Source organism: Pogona vitticeps, chromosome 13 (genome assembly GCF_051106095.1).
Source record: "Pogona vitticeps strain Pit_001003342236 chromosome 13, PviZW2.1, whole genome shotgun sequence".
NCBI classification, from domain to species: Eukaryota; Metazoa; Chordata; class Lepidosauria; order Squamata; family Agamidae; genus Pogona; species Pogona vitticeps.
Window position 1 is genome coordinate 19,201,390 of NC_135795.1, and position 24,847 is coordinate 19,226,236.

At 47.2% G+C, this 24,847-nt stretch overlaps 1 protein-coding gene across 8 annotated transcripts in view; it reads right to left on the reverse strand.

Annotated features, from left to right (window-relative positions):
• The window catches only part of PEMT (phosphatidylethanolamine N-methyltransferase), a 69,858-nt gene that overhangs the window by 21,793 nt on the left and 23,218 nt on the right, over positions 1 to 24,847 (reverse strand). For all 8 annotated transcript variants that reach the window (XM_072982919.2, XM_078381300.1, XM_072982920.2 and 5 more), the window contains 3 exons: positions 20,343 to 20,458; positions 11,223 to 11,368; positions 1,127 to 1,238 (listed from right to left, as the gene is read on the reverse strand). In XM_072982919.2, the coding sequence (XP_072839020.2) occupies positions 1,127 to 1,238; positions 11,223 to 11,368; positions 20,343 to 20,458 (374 nt within the window). The remainder of the gene's footprint in view (positions 1 to 1,126; positions 1,239 to 11,222; positions 11,369 to 20,342; positions 20,459 to 24,847) is intronic.

The window sequence follows — 24,847 nt, forward strand, 5'->3', positions numbered from 1 at the left end:
TGGGCGCCATTTCCTCTTTATGGAAAGCCATTTTGTTAGCATCATCAACTCCTCTCAGAGCTCATTAGCAGCCAATTAAAATGGCAGCGAGGTGGATGATGGAGCACCATGCGTCATTGTATCAGCTGGAAGAGCTACTGACCTTATGATTTATGGCCTCAGCGCCACCCAAAAGACACATACATAGTCAGCATGTAAGGTCTACTCTCCAAAACACTGTAAGTCAAAAACAAAGCCTAACAAAGGCAGGAGGCATACAAGTGTGGAGTGAGTGATCAGACAGCCGGTGTGAAGAGATGACATGCAAAACAGATTTTCTGTGAATATAGAATCAGACATCTGGCACATTATATCAGGAAATATCCTTTCCGGAGCTCAGAGACGTCACTCTCAGCTTTCTGTTTGAGAAGCAAAGCAGACATTCACGGCAAGCATGGAATGACTGGTGGATTCTTCAGAAAGAGGCAAAAAACCCATCCAGGGCTTCATATTTTTCAAAGTCCATAAAGCTCAGCAGCAGTGGTGGGTTTTGTGCAATTTGTGTGACTTGTGCAAAAAAAAACAAACACAACGCATTATTGTCAATGGGGAAAAAAACCATAGAGACTAATAGAAAATATCTGAAACCTTGCAGGGATGGAGAAAAATCTTGTGCCTTTTTGTTGCTGCATGCAGAAACAAGGCAAATGTGGGTTTCCCTCCCTAATTAGGATAGAAGAAAATGACTAAACATGATGAGATTTACAGAGCCTTATGGGAAATCAAACCATCTCAGATCAGGAATGACCCAACACCAAGGGGTATGACAAAGGGCATGATGGCAAGATGAAATGTCTATCCTCAGAGCCTGAACAGCATTAGACTGCCAGCTGAACCCTCCTTCAATGGGGAACCATCCTTTCAACACCTCCAAAGGAAGCAAGCTAGACATGGCCCTCACAGCACTGCTCTGCAAAAGAGAGGAACCGTCCAGGGCTCAGACAGAAGAGCAGCTACTACCTCGGCCACTGCCTAAAGGCAGGGCCCGCTCTGCCCACCCCTGGCAAACTTTTGACTACGACACCTGAAAAAAACTGGGCTGTTCAGATGCAAGGATGCAAGAGGGAAATCCAAGCACAGAACTTACATGATGGACCATCCAAGGTAGATGATGGTACTGCCCCAGTACATAGGATTGTCCAGCACGTTGAATGGGAAACAAGTCACCTTTGCCTCCATGAGGATGCCAAAGTAGTCACCTGGAATGAGAACAGACACACACCAAGGATTAAGGCCGGCCTGAGGCTACTCCTGCCAGGTCAGACATCTAGAGCGTGAAGAGAGCCTTTCGGTTATTTGACCGTCCACTGCCAAAGTCTCATGCTAGTTGGGGAAGCTGGGCGTCAAATGCCCAAAAATGATTGTTTCGTCCAAGGTTCACATTGCCACCTGTCACTTCTCCTCCAGATCACCGTCTCTTGCAGGTAAACCGCAGTTAAGTCAACGGGAATCAACCGAGTAGCTACCTACATAGCGCCACCCCTAACCTGCATCACTCCACCCAGGTTATATTTCCTATTCATGTTCTAACGAGACACCCAGAAGCGACTGCTAATATATACATACTGACAGGTCTGACAAGAACTTGAGTAGAATTGTTAATACAGTTTTGTGAAACTATATGTAAGAACTTATACATACTGTAAGTATTTGTAAGAATTACTGTAAAGAAATACTGTAAAATACTGATTTTGACAGCTGTGAAGGAACAAGATATGCAGTAAAACTTGTAACAGCTATGTAAGGAAACCAACGATTGGCTGAAGGTGGAATAAAGCCAGCAGTTCCAGGGTTCAACCTTGTGGTGTGGGTTGGAGGAGTAAGGTTGACAGATGGATGTAACAAGGACAAAGATTTACTGGACTGACTTGTGGACTGAACCTATTGATATTGCCGTGCTTGACCAAAGGACTGAATAAGGACTACAGTGGACCCTTGACTTACAGATGGCTTGACTTACAGACTTTTTGAGTTACAGACTTCTCTGGCTGCAAAATTTAGATTTGACTTGCAGCCAGAGAATCGACTTGCAGACCAGAAAAAAACCAAAATGGAATAAAAATAGAATAAAAACCACTGGTTATGGGATTAATCGGTTTTCAGTGCATTGTAGGTCAATGGAGATTTGACTTACAGACTTTTCGACTTGCAGCCACCATTCCAATACAGATTAATTCCTTAAGTAGAGGGTCCACTGTATGCTGTATGTATGAATCTTGCTGCAAACTTGATTTCAATATAATCTTTCTACAATTAATATTGTCTCTTTGCTTGATAACTCACTGAGCAACTTCATTCTCTGGGAAACGTACTGGTTGGCCCCCTTGCCATGCTGCCAGCACTGTCATATCTAGACTGGGAACTGGGGTGCCCTTCTAAAAAAAGACACACACACCCCAATTCAGGGCTCAGGAATTCTGGCTAGTTTTGCTCTGATATTTAACATTCTGCTTCCTGTGGCCAGTTTGCTGAGTCTGGCTTCCCCTTTATAGGCAAATCTGGAATACTGCTTTATTTTGATTTCTGAGGAGTGGGTTAAAAGAAGCCCATCTGAGTACCGGCTTATACCTGGGGAACGCTAGTTATTGACTATCCTACGAGGAAGATGTCTGTCCACCCTAAACCTGGTCAAGTTTCTCAAGCTGCACCCCGTGTTTCCTGCACCCCAGCCTTGCCTGCCATTATTTCATTTGGCACAGTTTTTCAGAGAATCGGCTGCTTTCTGTGTTGCACCAAAGGAGGCCATGACTATAAGGAAAACGACTAGAAATGTGGGCATATGTTAAAAGTAGGAGTATAAGCATAGGAGAGATTTATTACCTGCCACACGGCTCAAGTCAGAGAGGGGTTTTGCCTAGACATTAATCCTTCCTTTCTGGAAACCTGGGGGAGTCCTTAAAAATCTCCATTTCCTACCCTCTGGTGTGTCTGTGATAGGTTTTTTATGCTCAATATGAGTCTTAGCCATGGCAATAATGGAAATGACTGCGATGATTTTTTTTAAAATGTAATTACGTGACTCCAAGGAGCAAATTGCGACCTGGTCGTGTCTCCTGCAACTCTGCTCTCCTGCTCCACTTGAAAATGGATGTGTGGGCTCAGGCGGCGTTGGAACGCGGAGAAATGGCATCACAACCCATTCAAGGCGAACTGTCATGGAAATCGCTCTCTGCCTAATGTCACTGGCCTCTTTAACTACACCAGAGCAGAGCAGGGTGGGTGGGTGGAGGGGCAAGCTGGCTTAGCATGAAACACAGGCTCGTGAGCTGGAGGCCTGGGTGTACCTCAATGCTAGAGCCATCAGGTACCCCATTAAGCTGCCACGGATCCGTCTCCCACAAAATTGTGGGATCTGTAGTTTGGCAAGGGGTTTCGGATCCTCTGCTGTAGTTCTCAGCACCTCACCAATTGCTAAGCCCAGGTCTCCACTGAATGGAGCCATGACATGTGAAGAGGCATCAGACTGATCTTGTTGCGCGGTGTAGACACGCTCTTTGAGAAGCCCAATGGGTTTGCCCCCACTGATGGCAGTAAACCGCAGCCTTCTCTGCCTTATGAGTTGAATCCAGTCCTCTGAGAAGCCGATTCCCCCCATCTTTTTCTCTCCAAAAGGGATCCCCTTCTGGTCTGGAAATGCATTTCCCACCCAGTCAACATTTCCAGAAGTGTTGGTTCAGAGCATGTTCCTGCCCCTCCCTTCCTCCTGATGTGGATCTAAATGCCAAGTTCCTTTCCTCATTTTGGGCTTCCAACACCCAGATGTGACACTGATGTCTTGAGACAACTTTTGCATTGCTTTGGTCTTAGATTTTGGGCACACGTGTGCATGTGGTTTGCCGTATTTCTTTTCCTCTTATACCATCATTAGGAACAGCTATTTCCTTTTAAATAGCAATGCTTAAGTCCATGTTGATAAAACACGACATGGGGATGGGGAAGCTGAGTTGATGTGATCACACCTACGGCTGGGGGTCAGTACCAGTGTGAGCAGCAGACCACTGTGTAGGTCAAGAAGACTTTGATTTTCTAAAATAAAATCATTGCTATTATCATCAGCAAGGCAGTGTTTTATAGGGGATCTCCGTAACCTCGAAGAATGGAAGTGAATGTTGCAAACATCTAGACCTGTGATTCCTAACCTTTGGTCCCCAGATGTTCTTGGACTACAACTCCCAGAAGCCTTCACCACTCACTGTGCTGGCCAGGATTTCTGGGAGTTGTAGTCCAAGAACATCTGGGGACTCAAGGTCGGCAACGACTGACCTAGAATGAAAGAAGGGCCAATGGCACCTATTCCAGCTCTAGAGTCAGTTCTGGACATTATCCTCATGAAATCAAAATTTGTTTTTGTTAAGCAAGCAAGCAGAAAAAGCCGTGAAGCAAGAAAGGAACAGAATAATCGGAGTGGGTGGGTGGGAAATTCTCTGCAGATAGAGATTTTGGAATTGCTGTTGCTGAAGTGCAGAATTACTAGAGATGTCATTTTTCTGCTGCTGCCTGGAAGATTCTGGGAGGCCAAAAAAAAAAAAAAAAAAAAAGTAAATGTTCCAGATACGGGAGGGTAGAGAGGCCTATAAAACTCAATGGAGGTCCAGTCTGACCATTTCTGCAGCTGTTGCCCAGCCTTGAAAACCTGGGCAGATCTTTCACAGGCCAGGTCATGCCACCGTTTTCAGGTGGACAGCCCCACGGAAATCCACCCGAAAGAATTTCTGCACCAACGTGGAGCAAACAGCGGCGCAGTGGCTCTGGAGGCATTTCAGCCACGACGCGCCCCTCCGAGCCGACCCACCCAAGTGTGTGTGAGTCAGCCGGCTGCTCTCAGAGATTGCCAGGCAACCGGAAAAAAAATGAGAATTTTCAACAGGCAAAACTTTTCTGCCATGTCATTACATCGCACTTAACAATCACCTGGAGGGGATAAAAATCAAGATAAGGGTCATTCATTTCTAGATGTTCAAACGGAGCCTTTTTTGGGGGGCATGGCAGGAGTTTGTCAGAAATGGCAGATCTGACCTAGGCAGTAATGCTTAATAAATTATAGCGTTTTATTCTCTCCACGGTGGCCGTTCGCTTGGGATCTTGAAGCACTTTGCTAATGTCAATTAATGTTCTTGCTCCGCATTGTAAAGAAGTGTCAGCTTGATGGAAAGGGGGTGGTGGTGGTGAAGGAGGCAGAAAAACAAAATTGGGTCATGTTTTATGTGACTCACCCCTCAACCTTCATTTTGATAAGCCTTTTCATGCCGAAAAGCTCTTTAGAAATCTCGAGAACCACTTATTGTATCCATACAGTAGCTCCCGGGTGGCTGTTCATTTATGTTCCCATGTATTGTTTGAAAGGGTGTGATTGGGGTTTTTTATAAAACTCCACTTCAATCAGAAAGGCTTAAACCGATTTACAGCCAGGGAACAGTTCTCCTTTGAAGTTGCGTACTCAAAATCGAGAAGGTCGAACGAGGTCCTTTGGGTGATCGCTGGTTGCTGAAGGACAAGTTAGCAAAGTTAAATGCTTTGGGCTGTGGCTGGCATGTGCTGCTCCGTTATTTCCTCTTCGTAGCAACCCAGGTAGAGTTTTCAAAGTACAAGAGATGTTCAACTAGTGGTTTAGCATTGTTGCATCCCCAGAGAATTTCTATGTCTGTGCAGTGATTCGAACCCAGATCTCTCCCATCCTCTTCCAACACCGACTCTTCTTTTGGATTGCAACTCCAAACAAGCCACGGCACCGGCCATACTGGCCGGAGATCCTGGAATATTTCACTCAGGAGAATAACTCACTCTGCCCTCGATTAATAGTCAGTGAGGTTGTCAGTGCGAGGACATGGGAAGCTCCTTAAGCTATGAATGGTGGCCTCCCCGAAAATGTGCCAGAAGGAATTGCTCCGCCGGTGAGATATGTCTGGACACAGGAAGCAGATGATTAAGTAAACACAACTGCAAGGGGAACAGCTGGATCAAGAGGGGATGCAATGAACGAATGGGGAAAAGTGAAACAGCATCAATAAACCTGCCTCCTCACTGAGGTCTCTCCCCATGGCTTGGGCTGTTTCTCCTGACCTTTTTATATACTTTGTATGCTCAGAATACTTGCAGTCTGCCACGGTTGGTTTTTTTACTGCTGCATGATGATGCATTTTTCTCCTGCAGAATCAGAAGATTTGTAACTTCCCTGAACCAAGAATACGAGAAACTCAGATCCCCATTACCGCTACTAAATAAGCAATATATGGGGAGCATAGGATCTGTGTTTCCTCTGGCTCCCAACTCCTTCTGGGAGGCAGAGGAAACTGAAAACCCATCACCCCCTGCTGAGAAAATGACATCCTTGAGCATCATAGCCAGTTGAGAAGAACTTGCCGAGGCCGTTCCGTTTGCTAATAATTTCCTTTCTCCATCCTGTAAAGTTGTGGGATCCAGTTTTAATAAGGAATCTTGGAGTGGGAGGGGGGTTGAGATAGTCACAGACGATCTAAATTGGACCAGCGTCAGGGTAGCAATAGCCAGAGGGAAAGAAAACTTCTGTTTTTTCCCCCTCCTGTTTGAGAAAAATAAGCGCTACCAATGCGAACAGTTCAGTTCTTTTTTTCAAAGCACTGACGCCAAGCCTGCAGACTGCCAGGGGCTGCATAATGTTTGGCTGGTGACATTTTGCTCACCGCGGAGGTATCATTATTCAGTTTTGATGCAGGAAAATCACCCTTTTCATCTCTGATAGATCACCGGCTTTCACTTACTCTGCATGCCTATAGATGCACATTTCATAAAGGCCTTTTCTCTGCTTGCCTCCTTCACCTATGAATTGGACAGCCAGTCCCTGTTATTTCCTGCTGAAGTCCAGACGTAAAGCTAAGGTGTTTGACGCCAGATTTTGTTGGGTTCTTTTTTGGGGGGCGGGTGGGAATAAATAGATCAACAAACAAAGCATGGCCAGCTAGCGGCTTAGCTTTGCGTCTTTCAAAAATTGCAGGTAGCTGCATGGATCCATTAGAAGGGCTTAAGAATTTAAAGGCGTGGGAAGGAAAATAGCTTTTATTTAGCCCGAGGAAGGGGGGTCACAGAGACATGAGCAGGCTTTAGCGTTGGTCCTGCCTTGCCATCGGTCTGAAAACTAAGCCAACAGTCAACCAGCCGAACAGACAGGCGGGAGAGAAAAATACAAGATGTTCTGAAACATACGTGGCTGCTATCGGTTCTAATCTTCTTAGGTTGAATTAGACCAAGTTCCCCTGCTGAAAATGGATTCCGACAACCGTTATTTGCCCCACAAGAACGACAGAAACACATAGCAAGCCAACTCCTTCCTTCTTATTTACCAACAAATAACAAAATATAGTAGTAGTAACAACAACAACAACCCCATGGGACCCTTTGAATCACTGAGTCCCTTCCCTCTCAAAGAGGCAGACCTAAACCGCTTTCCCAGAGTTCCGGCTGGATACGATATATGATACAAATCCATTCTCTCTTTGTTCCAAATTTTGAAAAGGCACTTCTCATCCAGCCGGTGGACTTCGACCAAGTCCATACAAACAGCAGTAGGGTGAGTGGCCACACTAGTTAGGAGATTCTTGGGAGTGGTGACCGAAAACCAGTTGCTCTGATTTGGGCGTAACTGGCAGTCTTATGGGGTTTCTGTTTCCATTTGGGCTATAAACCCCAGTTTTCGAACACCTTGGTACTACCCCCGGTTTTTCCTCAAAGAAATGGAGGTACACCAAGAATCTTAGCCGCTTGGGTGGGTTGAGGGAGGCCGGAGTGTTAAAAAAATGGCCCCATTAAATCCCCCCACGAATCCTAGAAGTGTCCAGGATTATACTTCCATTTTGCTTGTTCGTTTAAATTGTATTATATGGAACGATACAGAGACAGTTTGCCTTTTTGGAGTGCGGTGTGTGAAAAAAAAGAGAATGCGGGGTACAAAACCCATGGCTGCCCTTTATTTTTGTTGTTGTTTAGTGGTTAAGTCGTGTCCGACTCTTCGTGACTCCATGGACCAGAGCATGCCAGGCCCTCCTGTCTTCCACTGCCTCCCGGAGTTGGGTCAAAGTCATGTTGGTCGCTTAGGTGACCCTGTCCAACCATCTCATCCTCTGTCGTTCCCTTCTCCTCTTGCCTTCACACTTTCCCAACATCAGGGACTTTTCCAGGGAGTCCTCTCTTCTCATGAGATGACCAAAGTATTGGAGCCTCAGCTTCAGGATCTGTCCTTCCAGTGAGCACTCAGGGTTGATTTCCTTCACAACAGATAGGTTTGTTCTCCTTGCAGTCCAGGGGACTCTCAAGAGCCTCCTCCAGCAGCACAATTTAAAAGCCTTTTATTTATCCTGTTGCAAACTTTCCTGAGGCTTCCAACCTCTCCATTAAGCAGCTTGCTGAGACTTCACTTTTCCCCCTTCTGTTTTGCTAATAAATTGAATGACAGAAAGAGCAAGGCCAAATCTGGCAAAGTCGTCGTGACATGAAAACTTGAGAGCTGTCGTTGTCATCATCCTCGTTTCCCAAAGCAAATGATTATAATGGCAGCAATAAAACACCCTAAAAGGGACAGACTCGCTCCCTCTCACACACATATGCATCTGCTCACGCTCAACTTTCCTTCCATGAAAACTTCATTACTTCCCAGAAGGCGAGACCAAAAACAGGGCAAGCTTTTCAGAGAAAAACTAGGCGTGGAAAAAGAAGTCCAGAGACTCGTGAGCCTGCTTGCAGACGGCCTGCTGGTCGGGAGAAGACAGGAGAGCGACCCTTCTTCCTTCACCGTCACACACACACCACAAAATGAGTCAGCACGTCAGGAACAAAACGGGTCTCCATGAACTCAAAAACAAAAATACTAGCTGATGAAAAGCACAAAGAGGTGATACCTTTACAGACCACCAAAAATCATCACATGATACGCACACTTTCTGGGATAAAGAAATCCCTTCATTAGGCTGGTATCACTTTGAAGAAATTAAAGTTTGTGGCACGATGGGATTTCGCCAGGCACATCTTTCTCAAGGTGTAATTCAGCAGAGGTGCAGGAAGCAGTGGTTGCTGTCTTAAGGTTGCAGCGGAGGCAGCTGTGGACCGGATGTCACGCCCCAGTTCTTCAGACAAAGAAGCACGGGCCATGCGCACGCACATGCACCTTGCTTCTTGGAACGAAATCAGGTAGGAACGGAAAAATTGCTCAGGAAGAATAATCCGTTACATGCAACTCCAACCTCTTAGCTTACATTTAAGTATACCTCCCACGCCCCCCCAAAAAATGCCCAGCATGCACTGGGGCAATTTCATTGCACTATTCCAAATGAGAATACCCAGAAGAAACCCAACTTCCTCATTCTAGCTAATTTCTCTATTGTTTTAGACTTTCATTCTTGGAAGACCCAGTAAGGGAGTCTAGGAGTTGATGTCCAAACACAGCTGGGTGACCCAAAGTTGCTGTTCTAGCTCTTCATCCAGAGGTGCCTGCGATCTCTGCTCCCTGCAACACAAAGGGGGAGGAACCCTTGTGAATAAATACATCTGCATATTTTACGGCATTCACATCTTTCCGCACCAGAGGGGCCAATGCATCTCTCCCACTTCTTCAACAGCAAACGTTGCATTTTTGAACGTTCCATGCCGAGGAGGGGCCCAAGAGAAGGCCAAGTCTCCCTCAAAGCTTCCGTCCCATCTTTTGCTCTTCCTGACTCTCACCTGTTTTGCATCCTGGCGGAAATGACAACGCACGGCAAGTCCTCCGAGCGCGGCATCAATGAATCAGCCATCCCTTCCATGAACAATCGGGAGACTCCGCCAGGCCCCTGAGGAGAGCGTCACTCTTCTTGCTCTTCATTGAGCAATCGTGCACTCTGAAACGGGGACGGTGGAATGATGCAGCAATTTCCCTCCTCTTTCCCATTTTTCTCCGATTTTCCTTTTCTCGTTTTGAAAATGAATCAAAAACGGCCAGAACCAGCAGATGATAAAACAGAGGTCCAAAACCCTAACCCTTGCCCTTTCTATTTTTATTTATAGGGCACCCTTATTCTGGGCCTGCCAAGTTTCAGAACCATGTGAACAATGTCCCTCTTGGGGGGGAAAGGGTGTGTGTGTGTTTCCACACCTTGAGAAGTTTAAAAACCTGACTTTGAGACAGAGCAGGAAAAAAAAGGTAGAAGGAGAAAAACAGAAGCGAGCTGATGGACTGGAAGGGGTTTTGCATCCGGGAGTTCGGGTGACCCTCTTAAGGAAAAAGCAGAAACTTCTCAGTCTGAGAGCAAAAGAAAATGAGATGGATGAATAATTTTGTAGGAAGATTGGGATGTTAAATGGCAAAAAACCCTCTTTGTTGCTATGCAAACATCAGGGTGTTTGCACGGTATCTAGAAAATAAAAATATATATATTCTCCACCTCCCCGCCCTTCCCCATCGTCCTTCGCTTTGAGAATCAAGGAGCTGAAAAGCAGATTTTGAATGATCTAGGTGAATAAATAAACAAGCAAACGGATGCATTTCCCCGGTTACACCGTTTTCACTCTCCGAATAACTCACATTTTATCTCGATTACAGGTCGTGTCTTCTCCCAAAATAGTTTTGATGTGTCTCTGCCTGAAGGGCTTAGTAATTTAAGACACTGAAAATGCCAGGAAAAGAGGTGGTTAAGGGGGGGGGGGTCCCAAAAAAAGGGAAGCAGTAACTCTTTGGTCTCTGCAGGCACTTCTGGGTCTGCAAACCCAGGAGACACCAGTTCTTCGCCTCCAGGGCGCCCTCTAGGCTGCACTACCATGGTGCGGGAGCATTCCGTCAGCTGACCTTGCCAAGGGCCAATCCCGTATAAAGACCAGATCGTATAAAGCCCTTGCTGCTCCTCAACTCTTCTGTGGGGACTCGATTACCTGGAATTCATCCCACGCTCAGGTCTGACCGCTACGTCTGCATTACACAGTTACATCAGATTGATACCACTTCCACAAAGGAATCCTCGAGTTTCTTGTTGATTGTCTTAATCCTCCGCTAGAATGGTCTAGTTTCCTCCCACAAACCACAGCACATTGTTTCAAGACCCCGCCCAAATGACAAATCCATGGATTCTGTAAGGACGGAGCCATGTCACTTAACGTGGTATCGAACTGATCCAACTGGCGAGGGCAGACACAGCTCTCGACTGGCATGAGGCCTGCATCCAACAAGAGGATGATGGGTGCCTTACCCAAGAATGTTCCAACGAAGCCCAGCACCAGGAAGCTGGAGACCACGAACACGGTGCCTACAACCACGAAGGCCAAGCCGATGTAGTAGCCCACCAGGCAATCCAGGACATTTAGTCTGGGTTGACTCCTCATCGCTTCGGTGAAACTGAATCGGAAGGAAAGGAGAGAAGCTGATTCAGGTGCCCCATCCAAAATTGTCCCATAGAGTGCTGGTTCATTACATTGTGTGCCCCACCCACTCTACAGTAGAGGTAGACCAGGCCTGGAAGAAAGGTGGTCATCTACTCTTTCTAGAGTCTTCCTTCCTTCCCTCCTTCCCTCCCTCCCTCCCTTCCTTCCTTCAAAAGGTGGTCATCTACCCATTCTAGAGTCTTCCTTCCTTCCTTCCTTCCTTCCTTCCTTCCTTCCTTCCTTCCTTCCTTCCTTCCTTCCTTCCTTCCTTCCTTCCTTCCTTCCTTCCTTCCTTCCTTCAAAAGGTGGTCAACTACCCATTCTAGAGTCTTCCTTCCTTCCTTCCTTCCTTCCTTCCTTCCTTCCTTCCTTCCTTCCTTCCTTCCTTCCTTCCTTCCTTCCTTCCTTCCTTCCTTCCTTCCTTCAAAAGGTGGTCATCTACCCATTCTAGAGTCTTCCTTCCTTCCTTCCTTCCTTCCTTCCTTCCTTCCTTCCTTCCTTCCTTCCTTCCTTCCTTCCTTCCTTCCTTCCTTCCTTCCTTCAAAAGGTGGTCATCTACCCATTCTAGAGTCTTCCTTCCTTCCTTCAAAAGGTGGTCATCTACCCATTCTAGAGTCTTCCTTCCTTCTTTCCTTCCTTCCTTCCTCCCTAAGGTGGTCATCTACCCATTCTAGAGTCTTCCTTCCTTCAAAAGGTGGTCATCTACCCATTCTAGAGTCTTCCTTCCTTCCTTCAAAAGGTGGTCATCTACCCATTCTAGAGCCATCCTTCCTTCAAAAGGTGGTCATCTTCCCTCCCTCCCTCCCTCCAATTGTTCATTCATTTATTTGCCTGTTATTCATTCCTTAGAGCTTATATTTTAACAGCAACATGGCCAGCCAAGAGAATCTAGTCTTGTCCAGGCCTGGAATAGCTGCAGTTTGGATTTGGACCAGTGCACATTTAGACGGACTTCTTAGTCACACACATATCCACCTTTCTTCCAAGAAGCACAAGCAGGAACACCCGACTCTTCTCCTCTTCCACAACAGCCCTCTGACACACGCCAGACTCGGAGCGTGTAGCCCTGTGTCCCCAGTGAGCTTTTCGCCTGACTGAGGATGTGAAACCCAGGTCCCTTTAGCCCTCGTTCTGCACTCTAGCAATGATGGCAAAATAGAACAAAATGCATACATTTATTTGTACTGGCCACAGAAAAACCAACTCAGGAGTTTAAGAAATCTGTATGCAGGGGACAGTGAAACTGCTGGAAACATCCCACTCCCCTTGGAGCTGACTGAATAACAGCCTGGCCTTGGCATTTAATCAAGTGCAGGAGGAAAGCTAACATTAGGACATGTACCACTTAAATTCACGCAGTGAAAGAAAATCCGCAGGAGGCTTCACAACTACGAAAGCTAAGCCCCACATCCTGGGGCCACGATGACCTATCCAGATGCCCAGCGCCCCGAAAGAGGAGTCCATAAATTAATTAATTAATTAATTAAAAGGGGGGGGCATGGATTCGCATAAAATCAGCACAGAAGGCAAATCACAAGTGCTCTCGATAATTTGTGCATCTCATTCGAGCCGGAGGAAAGAGAGGATGGGGTGAACTAGGTATCTGCTATGGAGCCTGCAGTCCCGGAGTTCTCTGCAGTGGATAATGGGCCGCACCAAGGTCCCTGATCCTTGTGGATGATGGGCTCCAAGGTCCCCGATCTTCTTTCTTTGTATGTGTGTCTTCATCCTTAATCAAGCATGAACCGGACAGGCTGTCAAAATGAGGACACCATGGATTTTCCCACGGTCAAAGAGGAGACACGCTCACCCTATGCATTTCCACAATGCCTTCTTCCATTGCTTGAAACATTCCTGCAGCAACGGCGCATTTAGGGAGTGCCACCAAGGGGTCATGGATTAGGCCCCCTTCTACCATCTTGGATGAACTTCAGAGTTCAATCACACTCTCACCCAGGAGGCGCTGGTTGCATTACTAGGTCCACTCCTGTTCCACCATCAGGCACGCACCACACAAGGTGACCGTCAGTGGCAAACCACACTGGTGGGTGACACAGTTTTACTTACAGCACGTGGAAACCTAGCACTTGATGGCCCTGTGGACCTGGTTTTGGACTCCCGGTGGCCTCTTAACAGATGTTAACCCAGAGCGGATGAAATCCTTCACGTCTCACGAGCCTGGCTCCCAGAAAAGTTTGCACAAAGTTGGGAGGACCCTCCGGTTTCATTGGGAAAGATGCCGTTCAGGAACTCTTTTGTTTATAATTGCCTTTAAATAAACCAAACCTGGGAGGATCAGCATGTAAATATAAGCTCGTTGGGTTGCTTGCTGCTTATTAAACCTGAACCCCCCTCCCCCCAGGTCTGGTTAATTAGCCAAAGCCCTGCTGATGAAGGGAGACCCTGCTTAAAGCTTCTGGCTCTGCTTAAAATCGGGCGCAAGGTTTTTGCTGCCGAGCTTAGAGGCTGGATTGCGCTGGTTCCTCTTCTCTTCCACGATGCTTCCTTCCACTCACGCTTCAGTAGCCAGAGCAAAGGCAGAATTACCACCCTCAGCATCTCGCTTTGGGGGCCATCTGGCATTCTAGCTGCAGCTAAGAGGGAAAATGTTTGCCCACGGTAATGGGTCATCTCCGACCTACCGTTTCCTAGACAGAGCCTCTGTTTGTTCAACACAAGAACTCAAGTCTCGCCCCCACCCGCTCCCCATCTCCCATCGAGAACCGCCGATTGAACTTTCCTCGCATTTTTACGGCTCTGCACCATAACAGCCGCCATTGATTCTTTCAGCTGATAAGACCAGTTCATTGGAAGTCCACCTGGCTCGCCCCATCTGTTAGAAACCTCCGCCCGAGTTCTACGCTCCCTCCTCGGTTCACAGTCAACACAGACCTTGTCAACATCGAGTACTTTCCTGTACTCCTTTCTCAGTAAGTAATGCTCAGAAGCAAAACACGGGCCTCGTGTGCAGGTGTGGTTCCAAGCAGCAAATCATCCTGCCGCCACCTGAAAAGGCTCTCACCTGGCCAGGCCATGTAGTAGGTTGGGCGCTGTGCACCTAAGCAGTATCTGTGCTCCAAAGTGCTTTTTGCTAGCTTAGGCTGGAGTGCCAGCTATAGCTCCTTCTGGACAAGACCCCTCTTACCATTATTTGTGCTCAAACAAAATTTGGGATAGACTACTGCAATATGCTGAGCGTGGAGCTACCTTTGGAGACTATTCAAAACCCTTTTCTTTTATTTTTAAACAGTTCTCCTATGTTCACAATAGAAGCAGCTTGCTTATTGACCACAGCTTTTGAGAGAGAAGCTTTAAAACAGCTTCACTGACTTTTCCAACTTCTGGTGTCTATTTCTTTTCCCTCTACAAGGGCGCTGGCTCTTTTAGAAACCCGATTCTATTTGCTATGAGCCACTTTAGGAAATTACATTTATCTGAAGAGCGGAATAAAATGAAACATCTTAAGAGGACCACAGCGAGGTCATGAATCTCCCTAGGAGGGAGGGGTGGCTTGGGGCAGAAAGACCAGAATCCTAGAACCACAGATTAGTGAAGTTGGAAGGGGCCTATAAAGCTCGATGCAGGGCGATATAAAATTATAATTTTTTCAGACTATAATTCCATCCTCTCATTGGACATGATGTCCGCGGAATTTTGGAAGTCATCGTCCAAACAGCAAACATTTCCAACGAGAAGGGCTTACTCTGTTTCTGGAGGCTCCTAAATCCTTTTGCTGATTCCAACCTTAAATTAATTCTTGACTGCTGAGTCAATACTTACGTAAATCCCATAGATTCAATTGTTCCTCCTAGAATAGGGGAACTGGAGCAATCAGCCCCGGTGCCCTCTTTTCCGAGATCCTGACACCGAGAGACTTCAAACGAACCCCAGGAGCCCCCGAGCCCCCCACGTCTTCGGCACTGAAAAAAAAACGGCATAAACATATCTTCTCCAGCTGGTGCTGAATGGCCCATCAGTCTTGAACCGCTGATTGCAACCTTCAATGAAAACCTTCCAATCTGCAGGGCAGCCTGGCTCCCCAGGAGTAAATAGGGCCGGGGTCAAGGGCCCTACTGGCGAAGCCACCGAAACAGGAGGAACAGCCATTGTTCCTTGACTGACCTCCTGCAGCTCCCCGCTAGTTAAGTGTTAGCACAGCTAATCATTTCCAGGGCTCAAGGTTTGGCATTTCATTTAACAAAAACCAGTCTCGCCATGACAAGCTGTGCTTTCCCTATGCAGCATCTTCCAGCTCATAATAACTCAGCTTGTCTCTCAGGCTCTCTTGGTGCGTTATGTGTTATTTGGGTCAGTATGTAACTGTTATTTCCACAAGCGCCCTTGTCGAAGACCAAAAATCCTCTCTCTTTTTCACCCACATCGGCCTCCGCGAAAATTATTTCTCTGTCTGTCATTGTTAGAGCCCTGTTTACCCCTTTAACCATGTCACCCATTTCACTGCTAAACTCTCGGGGTCCAGTTCAATAACAGATTTCCCCTCACCCAAAAATCCTGCTCCAGAAAGATGGGGGGGGGGAACCCAAAACCTATCTTTCATAACTGGTGAAATCCCAGCGCTATCGAGTGTATCATGCTGAATTTAATCCGCCATTCTCAGCAAGCTCCCATCGACAGGGACCTTAAGGCTCCACAAGACAGAGAGCGTGCTCCAGTGGTTGGTGTCTTGAGCTATGAGTAAATCAGTCTAGATTTAAAATCTTCTTTGTGGAAGTGTTGCGATTCCACAGAAACATCTTAGGCCACAGATGGTCCACAATCAATAGGATTTAGACGCCATGCGGTGTTGTTTCACACAGGACTTTGTAGTGGAATGGGAGACAAGGACCCTTGCTTTCCTTCTGCTTAACAGATGTTCTAGCCACCACTCACATGGAATTGGCTATAGCATGCGGGATACGTAGACCCTGATTATAAGGCAGATTCACCTTATCTTAGTCTCACCGATATAAACGGGCATGTTTTATTTCGCTCTCGTAAAGGGTGCGATGACAGCACCCACAAAGAGAATGCTATTAAAACAGCCACTCTTGAATGTTGAGGGTTTTTTTTAAAAAGCCCATCTTTTATATTCATGCAGCTCACAAAACATTAAAAAAATTATTGCATTTTTTATTACATTTTTTAAATTAAAAGACCATTTTATTGCATTTTGGAAAGCACTGGCCAATGTAAAAGCAGGGGCATCGTTTAATGCACAGCCTGGCTTTATTCAACCAGAGAGGGAGGGAGCGAAAAGGAGAAATGTGTTTTGGGAGGGGGTGGAGGAATCGTATGATGAGTCAGAAAATAAAAGGAGAAAGCAAGCAGGGAGACATGACATAGAGAGAGAGGTAGCCGGCCCGTTCTGGCGTAATACGACACTCAGAGTATAGAGCCGGCGCTAACCAGAACGTCGCAGGGTTTAGGACTTACAGCCTTATACTTTGGCTGCGCTTTTCTCCGTCTGGCGAGGCCTACGTGCGTACATTTTGCTCCTGGCACATAAGGGCACTCAAAATGTGTCACTGCCTATCAAAGCGATGGTGGAAAAGGACGGTTAGAAGTGGGTTTGACAGTTTGCTCTCTGGAATTCTTTACCCGTACGAATCATGGTGGTTTGCGAGGCAGCGTGGCGCAGGGGTTAGCGTGTCGGGCTAAGAGTATGGAGATCTGGGTTCAAATGCCCGCTCCGCTACGAAACCCAACAGATGACCTCGGACCAGTTACAGGCTCCCAGCCTGGCCTACCTCCTCAGGTTGTTGTGAGGAAGGAGGAGGATCGCGCCACAGACCACATTCAATCCAGACAGGGCACAAATGGAACAAATGAATTTAATAAATGTTGTGAATGAAACTTGAAATTCATCCAAGTTTGCCCTCTTGCTTCCTGCTCTGAACAGCCAGAAGCCCCTGAAATGATCAAATGCCAGCAAGAGGATGATCGACCGATCCTCACCTCTGGTGGGTTGTCCTGAGAACTGGGACGGATGCCTCTAATCTACTCCAGTTTAATGTACTGCTCGAAGGACATTTGAACTCAGCACTGAACTAGTTTGTTCTCTTAAGCCAGATGTGAACACCTCCACCCTCGAAATTTCTGGCCTACAATCCCCATAATCCCTTCCCAGTCACCATGGTGACTGAATTTCATGGGTCTTGTAGTCCATACCTGACTTTTGGGAATAATGAATTCCAAGTAACCTAGTTACCTGTAATTAATTACTTCTCAGGGCAAGCAGGGTGCCATGAAGTTATATCTCAAAGGTAATATATCGAGCAGGACTTTACTGGAGTAGCAAGCAAGATTTCCCAGTGGCTTCCAAAAGTTACTTTGGAAGGGCATTTTTAGGGCGCTCTTAAAAACACTTCTCTCTCATCTCTCTCTTTCTCTCATTCATCTGAAGACGGGAAATAAATTCACAAGCTGGGCTTTTCCGTGGATTTTGTGCCTTTGCTAGCCAAACCACGGTGCAGGCAGGCTGACAAGAAGCCCTCATCAACACAAAGCATTGCTCTCTTCTCTCTAAACTAGCAGGCGCCGTTTATGTCCGGAAACAGATACCGGATTTATGAAGCGTCCTGGGGGAGCGGGAGAAAGGAAAAGAAAACCAGCTATTAGATCGCCTGCTGTGAAACTGGGCGTCCACAATCAGGCTGTCTTTCTCTCTCTAACTCTCTGCAAAATTGAAAGCTACTTATCTCTCTGTTATATAAGCCATGCAAATCCTGGATGTGCAATTACCACGGAATCAATTATAACCCAATCGTCATCTTTCGCATCAGCCTCCCAGCTGTCCCCACTTCTGGTCTCCAACCCAAAGGAAGTGAGCTAAAGATCTGATGTCCGTGAGTCCTCTTTTAGGGACGACAGTCCCTCACCTGAGGGGCTGCCTGAGAACAAACGTTCCTTCTGAAGGTGGCCTTTCTTTGAAGAATCTCACTTCTAGGTCTCCCTCTGTTGTCGTTTACGTGCCGTCAAATCACCTCTTGACTTGAAAGGCAATGCCGTTAGGTTTAAATTGCAAACACCTTACTGGGGATCTGCACCTCTTAATCACACCATTTCTCACTATGGATCTGCCCCTTCTGAATCACGACACACCATTTTCTGCAACCAGAATCTTAGATTGTCTTGTAGTGGGTGGGTGTTCATGGCCAACCGACCTAGGGTGTTGAGGTTTGTTTTCAGAACAAGCTCCAAATTTCAAAACACCTCGGGCCTGACCCACGAGAACCATATCCGCTTCAGCCCAAGTCTGCCGTCTTAAGGACTAGAAACCTGAGAGTGAGAGTCTGTGCCCGTTTCTTGAAAAAAGATCAGCGGTTTTGCAGATTGCCATCGAAGCCAGGGCTGGCGTTTTCAGCTCGGCCCCTGCCTTTGCCTCCCGCACAAATCCTGCCTCCATCCCCCAACCAAACAAGCGTCGGATGCAGAAGCCAACAAAGGCCTGGACGCGTGTGGATCCAGAGGAGGCCACCTGAAAGCCTTCCTCCCCCTGCTTAGGTTACCTCCTCTGCACCGGGAACATCTAAGGACAGCTCCGCATAATGTACAGTACATCACCCATAGTGGATTACCAGCTAGCAAGGGAGGGAACCGAGAAAGGGATGCGTTATCTTGTCACATCAGAGATAAGTGAGGCAAAGCAACCTGTGAGCGACGCGCACATATAATCCCCAACGGTTTCTTGCAAACAGAAAATTCTATAGCGCTTAAACAGCGTTTCGCCTTCTGGCCTTAAAAGAGGGACAAAAGCGATGCCTTCTATCCGTTTCACTCCCTGAGAGGAAAAATGAATGGCTTTTGTTCTGCCGGACTGGACAGAGGAACAGCAAGAGGGGAAAAATATACCCTCAAGCAAAAGAATGATTCTTAAAACTGGCATTGATGGCCATGTGCCATCACGCCACATTGCACGGCCCGGGTGGGCATTATTGTTAATCATCATCCACGTCGCCAATCGCCAATGAGACAGAGATTTCTCTCGGCGTCTCACTTGATCAACACAGCCCGTTGACTAAAGGGTGTCTGGGCATCTCTTCCTCAACTAACCACCGGCTTATAAAAATAACACCCCCCTCTTTCACGCAGCCTCTGCAGAAAAGGCCCTGCAAATATGCAGATCTTGAGAATCAAGAAGTGATTTTTCCCTCCTCTTGCAACGAGTCTAAGGAGATGAGGAATACTCCTCTTGGCAAGACAGATGCTCCTCCTCTAATGCTTTCTCCGTCCGTATCTCCACAAGGTCATGTTTGGCATCAGCTCCGTGCTAAGACCAGGGGGACGTGGTGGCGCTGTGGGCTAAACCGCAGAAGCCTGTGCTGCAGGGTCAGAAGACCAAGCAGTCGTAAGATCGAATCCACGCGACGGAGTGAGCTCCCGTCGCTTGTCCCAGCTCCTCGCCAACCTAGCAGTTCGAAAGCATGTAAATGCGAGTAGATAAATAGGGACCACCTCGGTGGGAAGGTAACAGCGTTCCGTGTCTAAGTCGCACTGGCCATGTGACCACGGAAGATTGTCTTCGGACAAAACGCTGGCTCTATGGTTTGGAAACGGGGATGAGCACCGCCCCCTAGAGTCGAACACAACTGGACAAAAATTGCCAAGGGGAACCTTTACCTTTACCTTTTACCATGCTAAGACCACCTCTTCCTATATAGGTCATTCCAGTTACAGCGCTTCCCAACCTCGGGTCCCCAGGTGTTCTTGGACTACAACTCCCAGAAGCCTTCGCCACTCGCTGTGCTGCCCGGGATTTCTGGCAGCTGCGGTCCAAGAATCTGGAGACCCCAAGTTAGGAAGTGCAAGCTTTGGCTGGTCACGTTTACACGGAGCTCTCCAAGGTCCTGTTTGCTCTCTGCCTGGACTTTGCCTGGACTCTACCAGTCTTCACCCTTCTTGCTGAGACTCTACCAGATCCGAGCCCCAGGGGGAGCCCTCCCACTTACCAGTTAGTTCGTAGGAAGTTAAGTAACATGATGACAGCTCCCAAGCAGTAACAGGCCACGTAGGGAGAACGGAACATGCGTGTGAGCGACCGGGTCTTGTGCTCCCATCGTGCCACCTGATGGAACAAACAAAAATGGAGAGAAAGAGAGAGAGAGAGGTCAGAAAGACTCCACAGGACATTCAATAATAAATACACTGGTGCCTTGCTTTACGATTGCCCCACATTACGACAAATCCACATTACGACCATCGTTTTGTGATCGCAATTGCGATCGCAAAACGATGGTCTGAATGGGGGAATTTCGCTTTGCGATGATCGGTTCCCTGCTACGGGAACCGCTTCTTTGCAAAATGACATTTTTCTAACAGCTGATCGGCGGTTTCAAAATGGCCACCGGGTAATTAAAATGGGTCCCCGTTGTGTTTAGGGACAGATTCCTCGCTATACAGGCAGCGAAAATGGCCACAGTATGGAGGATCTTCGCTGGACGGTGAGTTTTTACCCCACTGGAATGCATTGAACAGGTTTCAATGCATTTTAGTGGGGTTTTTTATTTCGCTTTACAATGTTTTCGCTTAACGGCGATTTTTCTGGAATGGATTATCGTTGTTAAGCAAGGCACCACTGTATAGACACATGTTGTCAAGTCAATTCTGACTTACAGCAACTCCTTCTAGGGTTTTCCAGGGATGGATTACTATTGCCTTCTTCTGGTGGCACCCTGAGATATGTTTGCACTAAAACTCCCAGAAGCCTTCACCACTAATTGAGCTGGCCAGGAGTCCTGGGAGTTGTAGTTCAAGGACATCTGGGGACCTAGGGTTGGGAGCCATGGTCTACCCATCAACCCTACTTCATGGTCTACTTCATCCCACGGTACATGATGCTCTGCAACATCAGATCATCAGCGCCTGGATGGGTCTCCCTTGGCGTACAGACCTCAGGAAAAGCCGAAAGCACCACTGGGTACTGGTCAAACACACACACACCGCTTGCCGAGGCTACCAAGCTGGAGCCTGTGGGTCCATCTGATTGCTTGTGTGTTGGGGGAATAAATCAAAACAAATAGCTTTCCCCCACCCCACCCCACCCCCTTGATTACATGCAGGCACCTCACTCTTCTCCTTGGCTGGTATAAAAATAGTCTGGAAGTTGTAAATTCAATTTTCCAAAAAAAACACAGATGGTTATGCGTCAGCAAAGGGCGATAATGTGCGCTCTGGGCAAGGGGCGCAGGGCAAGTCTAGGTTGCCGTTCCTTGCAATGATGCCAGGACTGGTTCCCCAGCAGGTCGCTGGGTCTGAGTCATGGAGGGAAGAAGGCTGATGATCAGATCTCCAGGCCAAAAAAGCAAACAAACCACACAACAGAACAAAACAAAACACAGCCCTTGACGGATACCCTTTCATTGACATGGAACCGTTGGCTTGGGATGCTTCTGACACTCTACATCCTTTCCCTCATATAATAAAGAAGTCAGACCCAGAGGGACCCACGCTGCATAAGATATATTGCTTGATATTGGGGGGAAAAAAGCTTTAAAGAGGCAGGAAGTTATAGAGCCAAAGGAAGGCATCAGAGCTAGGAAATCTGGATTCAAGTCTTCCTTCAGCCTCTCGCCTTTTCTTTCTTGGTTTCCTCTTTAAGGGCAAGTTTCTAGTCCTTATGGATGACTGCAAAGAAATGCTTAAAAGCATGTACAGTGGTGCCTCGCTTAACAACAATAATCCGTTCCAAGAAAATTGCCGTTAAGCGAAAACATCATAAAGCGAAAATAAAAACCACATTGAAACGCACTGAAACCCGTTCAATGCGTTCCAATGGGGTAAAAACTCACCGTCCAGCGAAGAGCCTCCATATGGCGGCCATTTTCGCTGCCTGTATAGTGAGGAATCCGTCCCTAAACACAGCGGGGGGCCATTTTAATCACCCGACGGCCATTTTGAAACTGCTGATCAGCTGTTAAAAAACATCATTTTGCGAAGAATCGGTTCCCAAAGCAGGGAACCAACCGTCGCAAAGCGAAATTCCCCCATTCAGACCATCGTTTTGCTATCGCAATTGTGATCGCAAAAAGATCGTCGTTAAGTGGATTCATCGTAATGCGGGGCAAACGTAAAGCGAGGCACCACTGTAGATAATATCCCCCAAAGGACCTGAGGTGATGCACATACAGAACCCTCTGGGTGGAATGTTCAGTCATGAGTAGCTTGGAGGGCTTCTTTAAAGTTCAGACCACACCCTGGGAGGGATTTCAAAAAAATAAAATTTCCAAGCTTGGAAGCAGAGGCATTGCTTGGCAATGCGGACATCAACAAGGAACTTATCGCAGCCCACTCAACCGTCTCGTGTAGTTTTGCAAGCTTCCTGCAAGGAAGAGGTGAAACACGCACCGCTCCCAGCAGCACGGAGTAAAGGGAAGCATGATGTGACCAGCATGTGTATATTTTGATTTGATTCCCACCACCACGTTCGACTTGAAATGCTTACCGTCATGGCTGCCAAACGTTACAGAAAGCTCCACGTGGCCATAGCTTCTCCCTCCTCCCTGTCTTCTTTCAAAGCTCCTTGACCTCTTCCGTTTAATCAGCCGTAAAGGCCACGGATGGCTTTTGCACACTCAACAGACCGCCGTTCATTCATATTTAGTGTTTGTTCCAGGGAGAAGAGTATTCTCTTTCGCTCTCATCCCAGAAGGCCTGACTTTTAAACCTGCTGCATTTTAATCGCCGTGACCCTGGCTTTGAAACCTGGCTCCGGTTCTATTTTATGCCATTCCATTTTTATCTCTGGCTTACCGCAAACATGAGGCGTAACGCCAAATTCAGATATGCCCAGGCCTGGAAGACTGCTCCTGTTCCTCGGCTTTATTCTGTCTGTCTAGGTCCTTACATGGCCCCAAACATCCAAATGCAGAAGCCATTGTTGTCTTTACAGTCATACAGTTTCTATACAATACTGTATATTCTATGCAACCTTTGAGGTTACATCCTCTATACGATATACAGGGGTAGAGAGCTACGCCTTCAAAATCAGCCACGGCTCCGTCCCACGAAAGAAATCAGCAGGGCCAAAAAAAACCAGAACACACAATTTACACAAACCATACAGGTTTTCTCAGATGTAAAAAAAAAATGTTCCGTTTGCTAAAGCTTACTTCCTAAATGAAGTACGTTTAGGACTATAGCCTTTGACAAGGAATGAGTTTTGAAACATTTTGATCAAGGACGACGATTAGACACCTTCGCAAATTCAGTGGTCACGTTGGAGGAGAGATTCTGGATGTTTTAGTTGAGAAATGAAACCCTTCCGGGCTCTAAACCTTAAGGAATAGGAGCACAGATGTTTGTGCTAGGCAAAAAGGGGCACCATTTTGAATCGCAATCCTTGACCCCAAACAAGAATTTGGTGAAGTCGTGGTTCTGCGATTGAGGTTTTGGGATCTCTAGGTTAACAAACATGACACACACCCACACACCCACAAGGTACAGACAAAGAGAGAGGAAGGAAAAAAATGCCTTTCTGGTGACAGCAGCTGGACAGATGTTGGGTGTGCACTCCAGATGTTGCCTCCATCTCTCATAACTGGAGGGAAGAAAGAGTTATGTTTTGAGCCAACAGTTCCAAGGACATCCCCGCCCCCCCCAACCTGTGTGCATCACAAGAGGAGACACTGAAGTCAGGAACATGTTCCCGGATCACACGGTCTCCGATCAACAGGCATCGACCTTCACAGAATGACTTCCCTGCAACAGATTGATTTTTTTCCCCTCCCGCCAGAGACACAACTGGTTTGGCAGGTGGGCTTCTCATGTGGCTCCTGTAGAGAAGAAAGAGGATGAGCCCAATGCAAAACAGCCTCTACAGCCCCGGTTTACAAAACACTCCACACCTTCCCAGGGAGAAAACTCTGCTGGGGGTCAAATTCACATCTCAGCCACATTAGGGGTTCTTCACTGCTGTTTTAAGTTGGCGTTTGGACAGAGAGGAGTGAAACACAAATTCAGATCCCCTCCTCAGCTCGCTGGATGGCCTGAGCCAAGATCCGGTTTCTCAGCCTAGGTTACCCCGTAGGTTTGTTGTGAGGCCAAAAACGAGCTCCTTGGAGGAAGACACTGTTTAGGATCGCCCAAGGCTGGCTGGACAGCTCAGTGGTTTAGGTTTCTGCCTGTGGATCCAGAGGACGGGGGTTCGATTCCCCCACTGTGCATCTCCCGGGAGAAGAGCCAGCCTGGGTGGCCTTGGGCCAGCTGCACCGTCCCAGGGATGCCCCCCAGAAGAAGGGAAATGTGAACGACATCTGAGTATTCTCTACCTGGAAAACCCTGGAAAGGGGGTCCATAAGTCAAAATTGATTGGACGGCACACAACAACAACAACAACAACAACAACAACAACGATCACCAAGGAAGGCAAGTGCTGCACTGGGGAAGGGCTGAAAGTCAAACCTACAACCTGATCACCAGTTCAATACATGTCTGAAAACACGGAGGGCCACAGCTG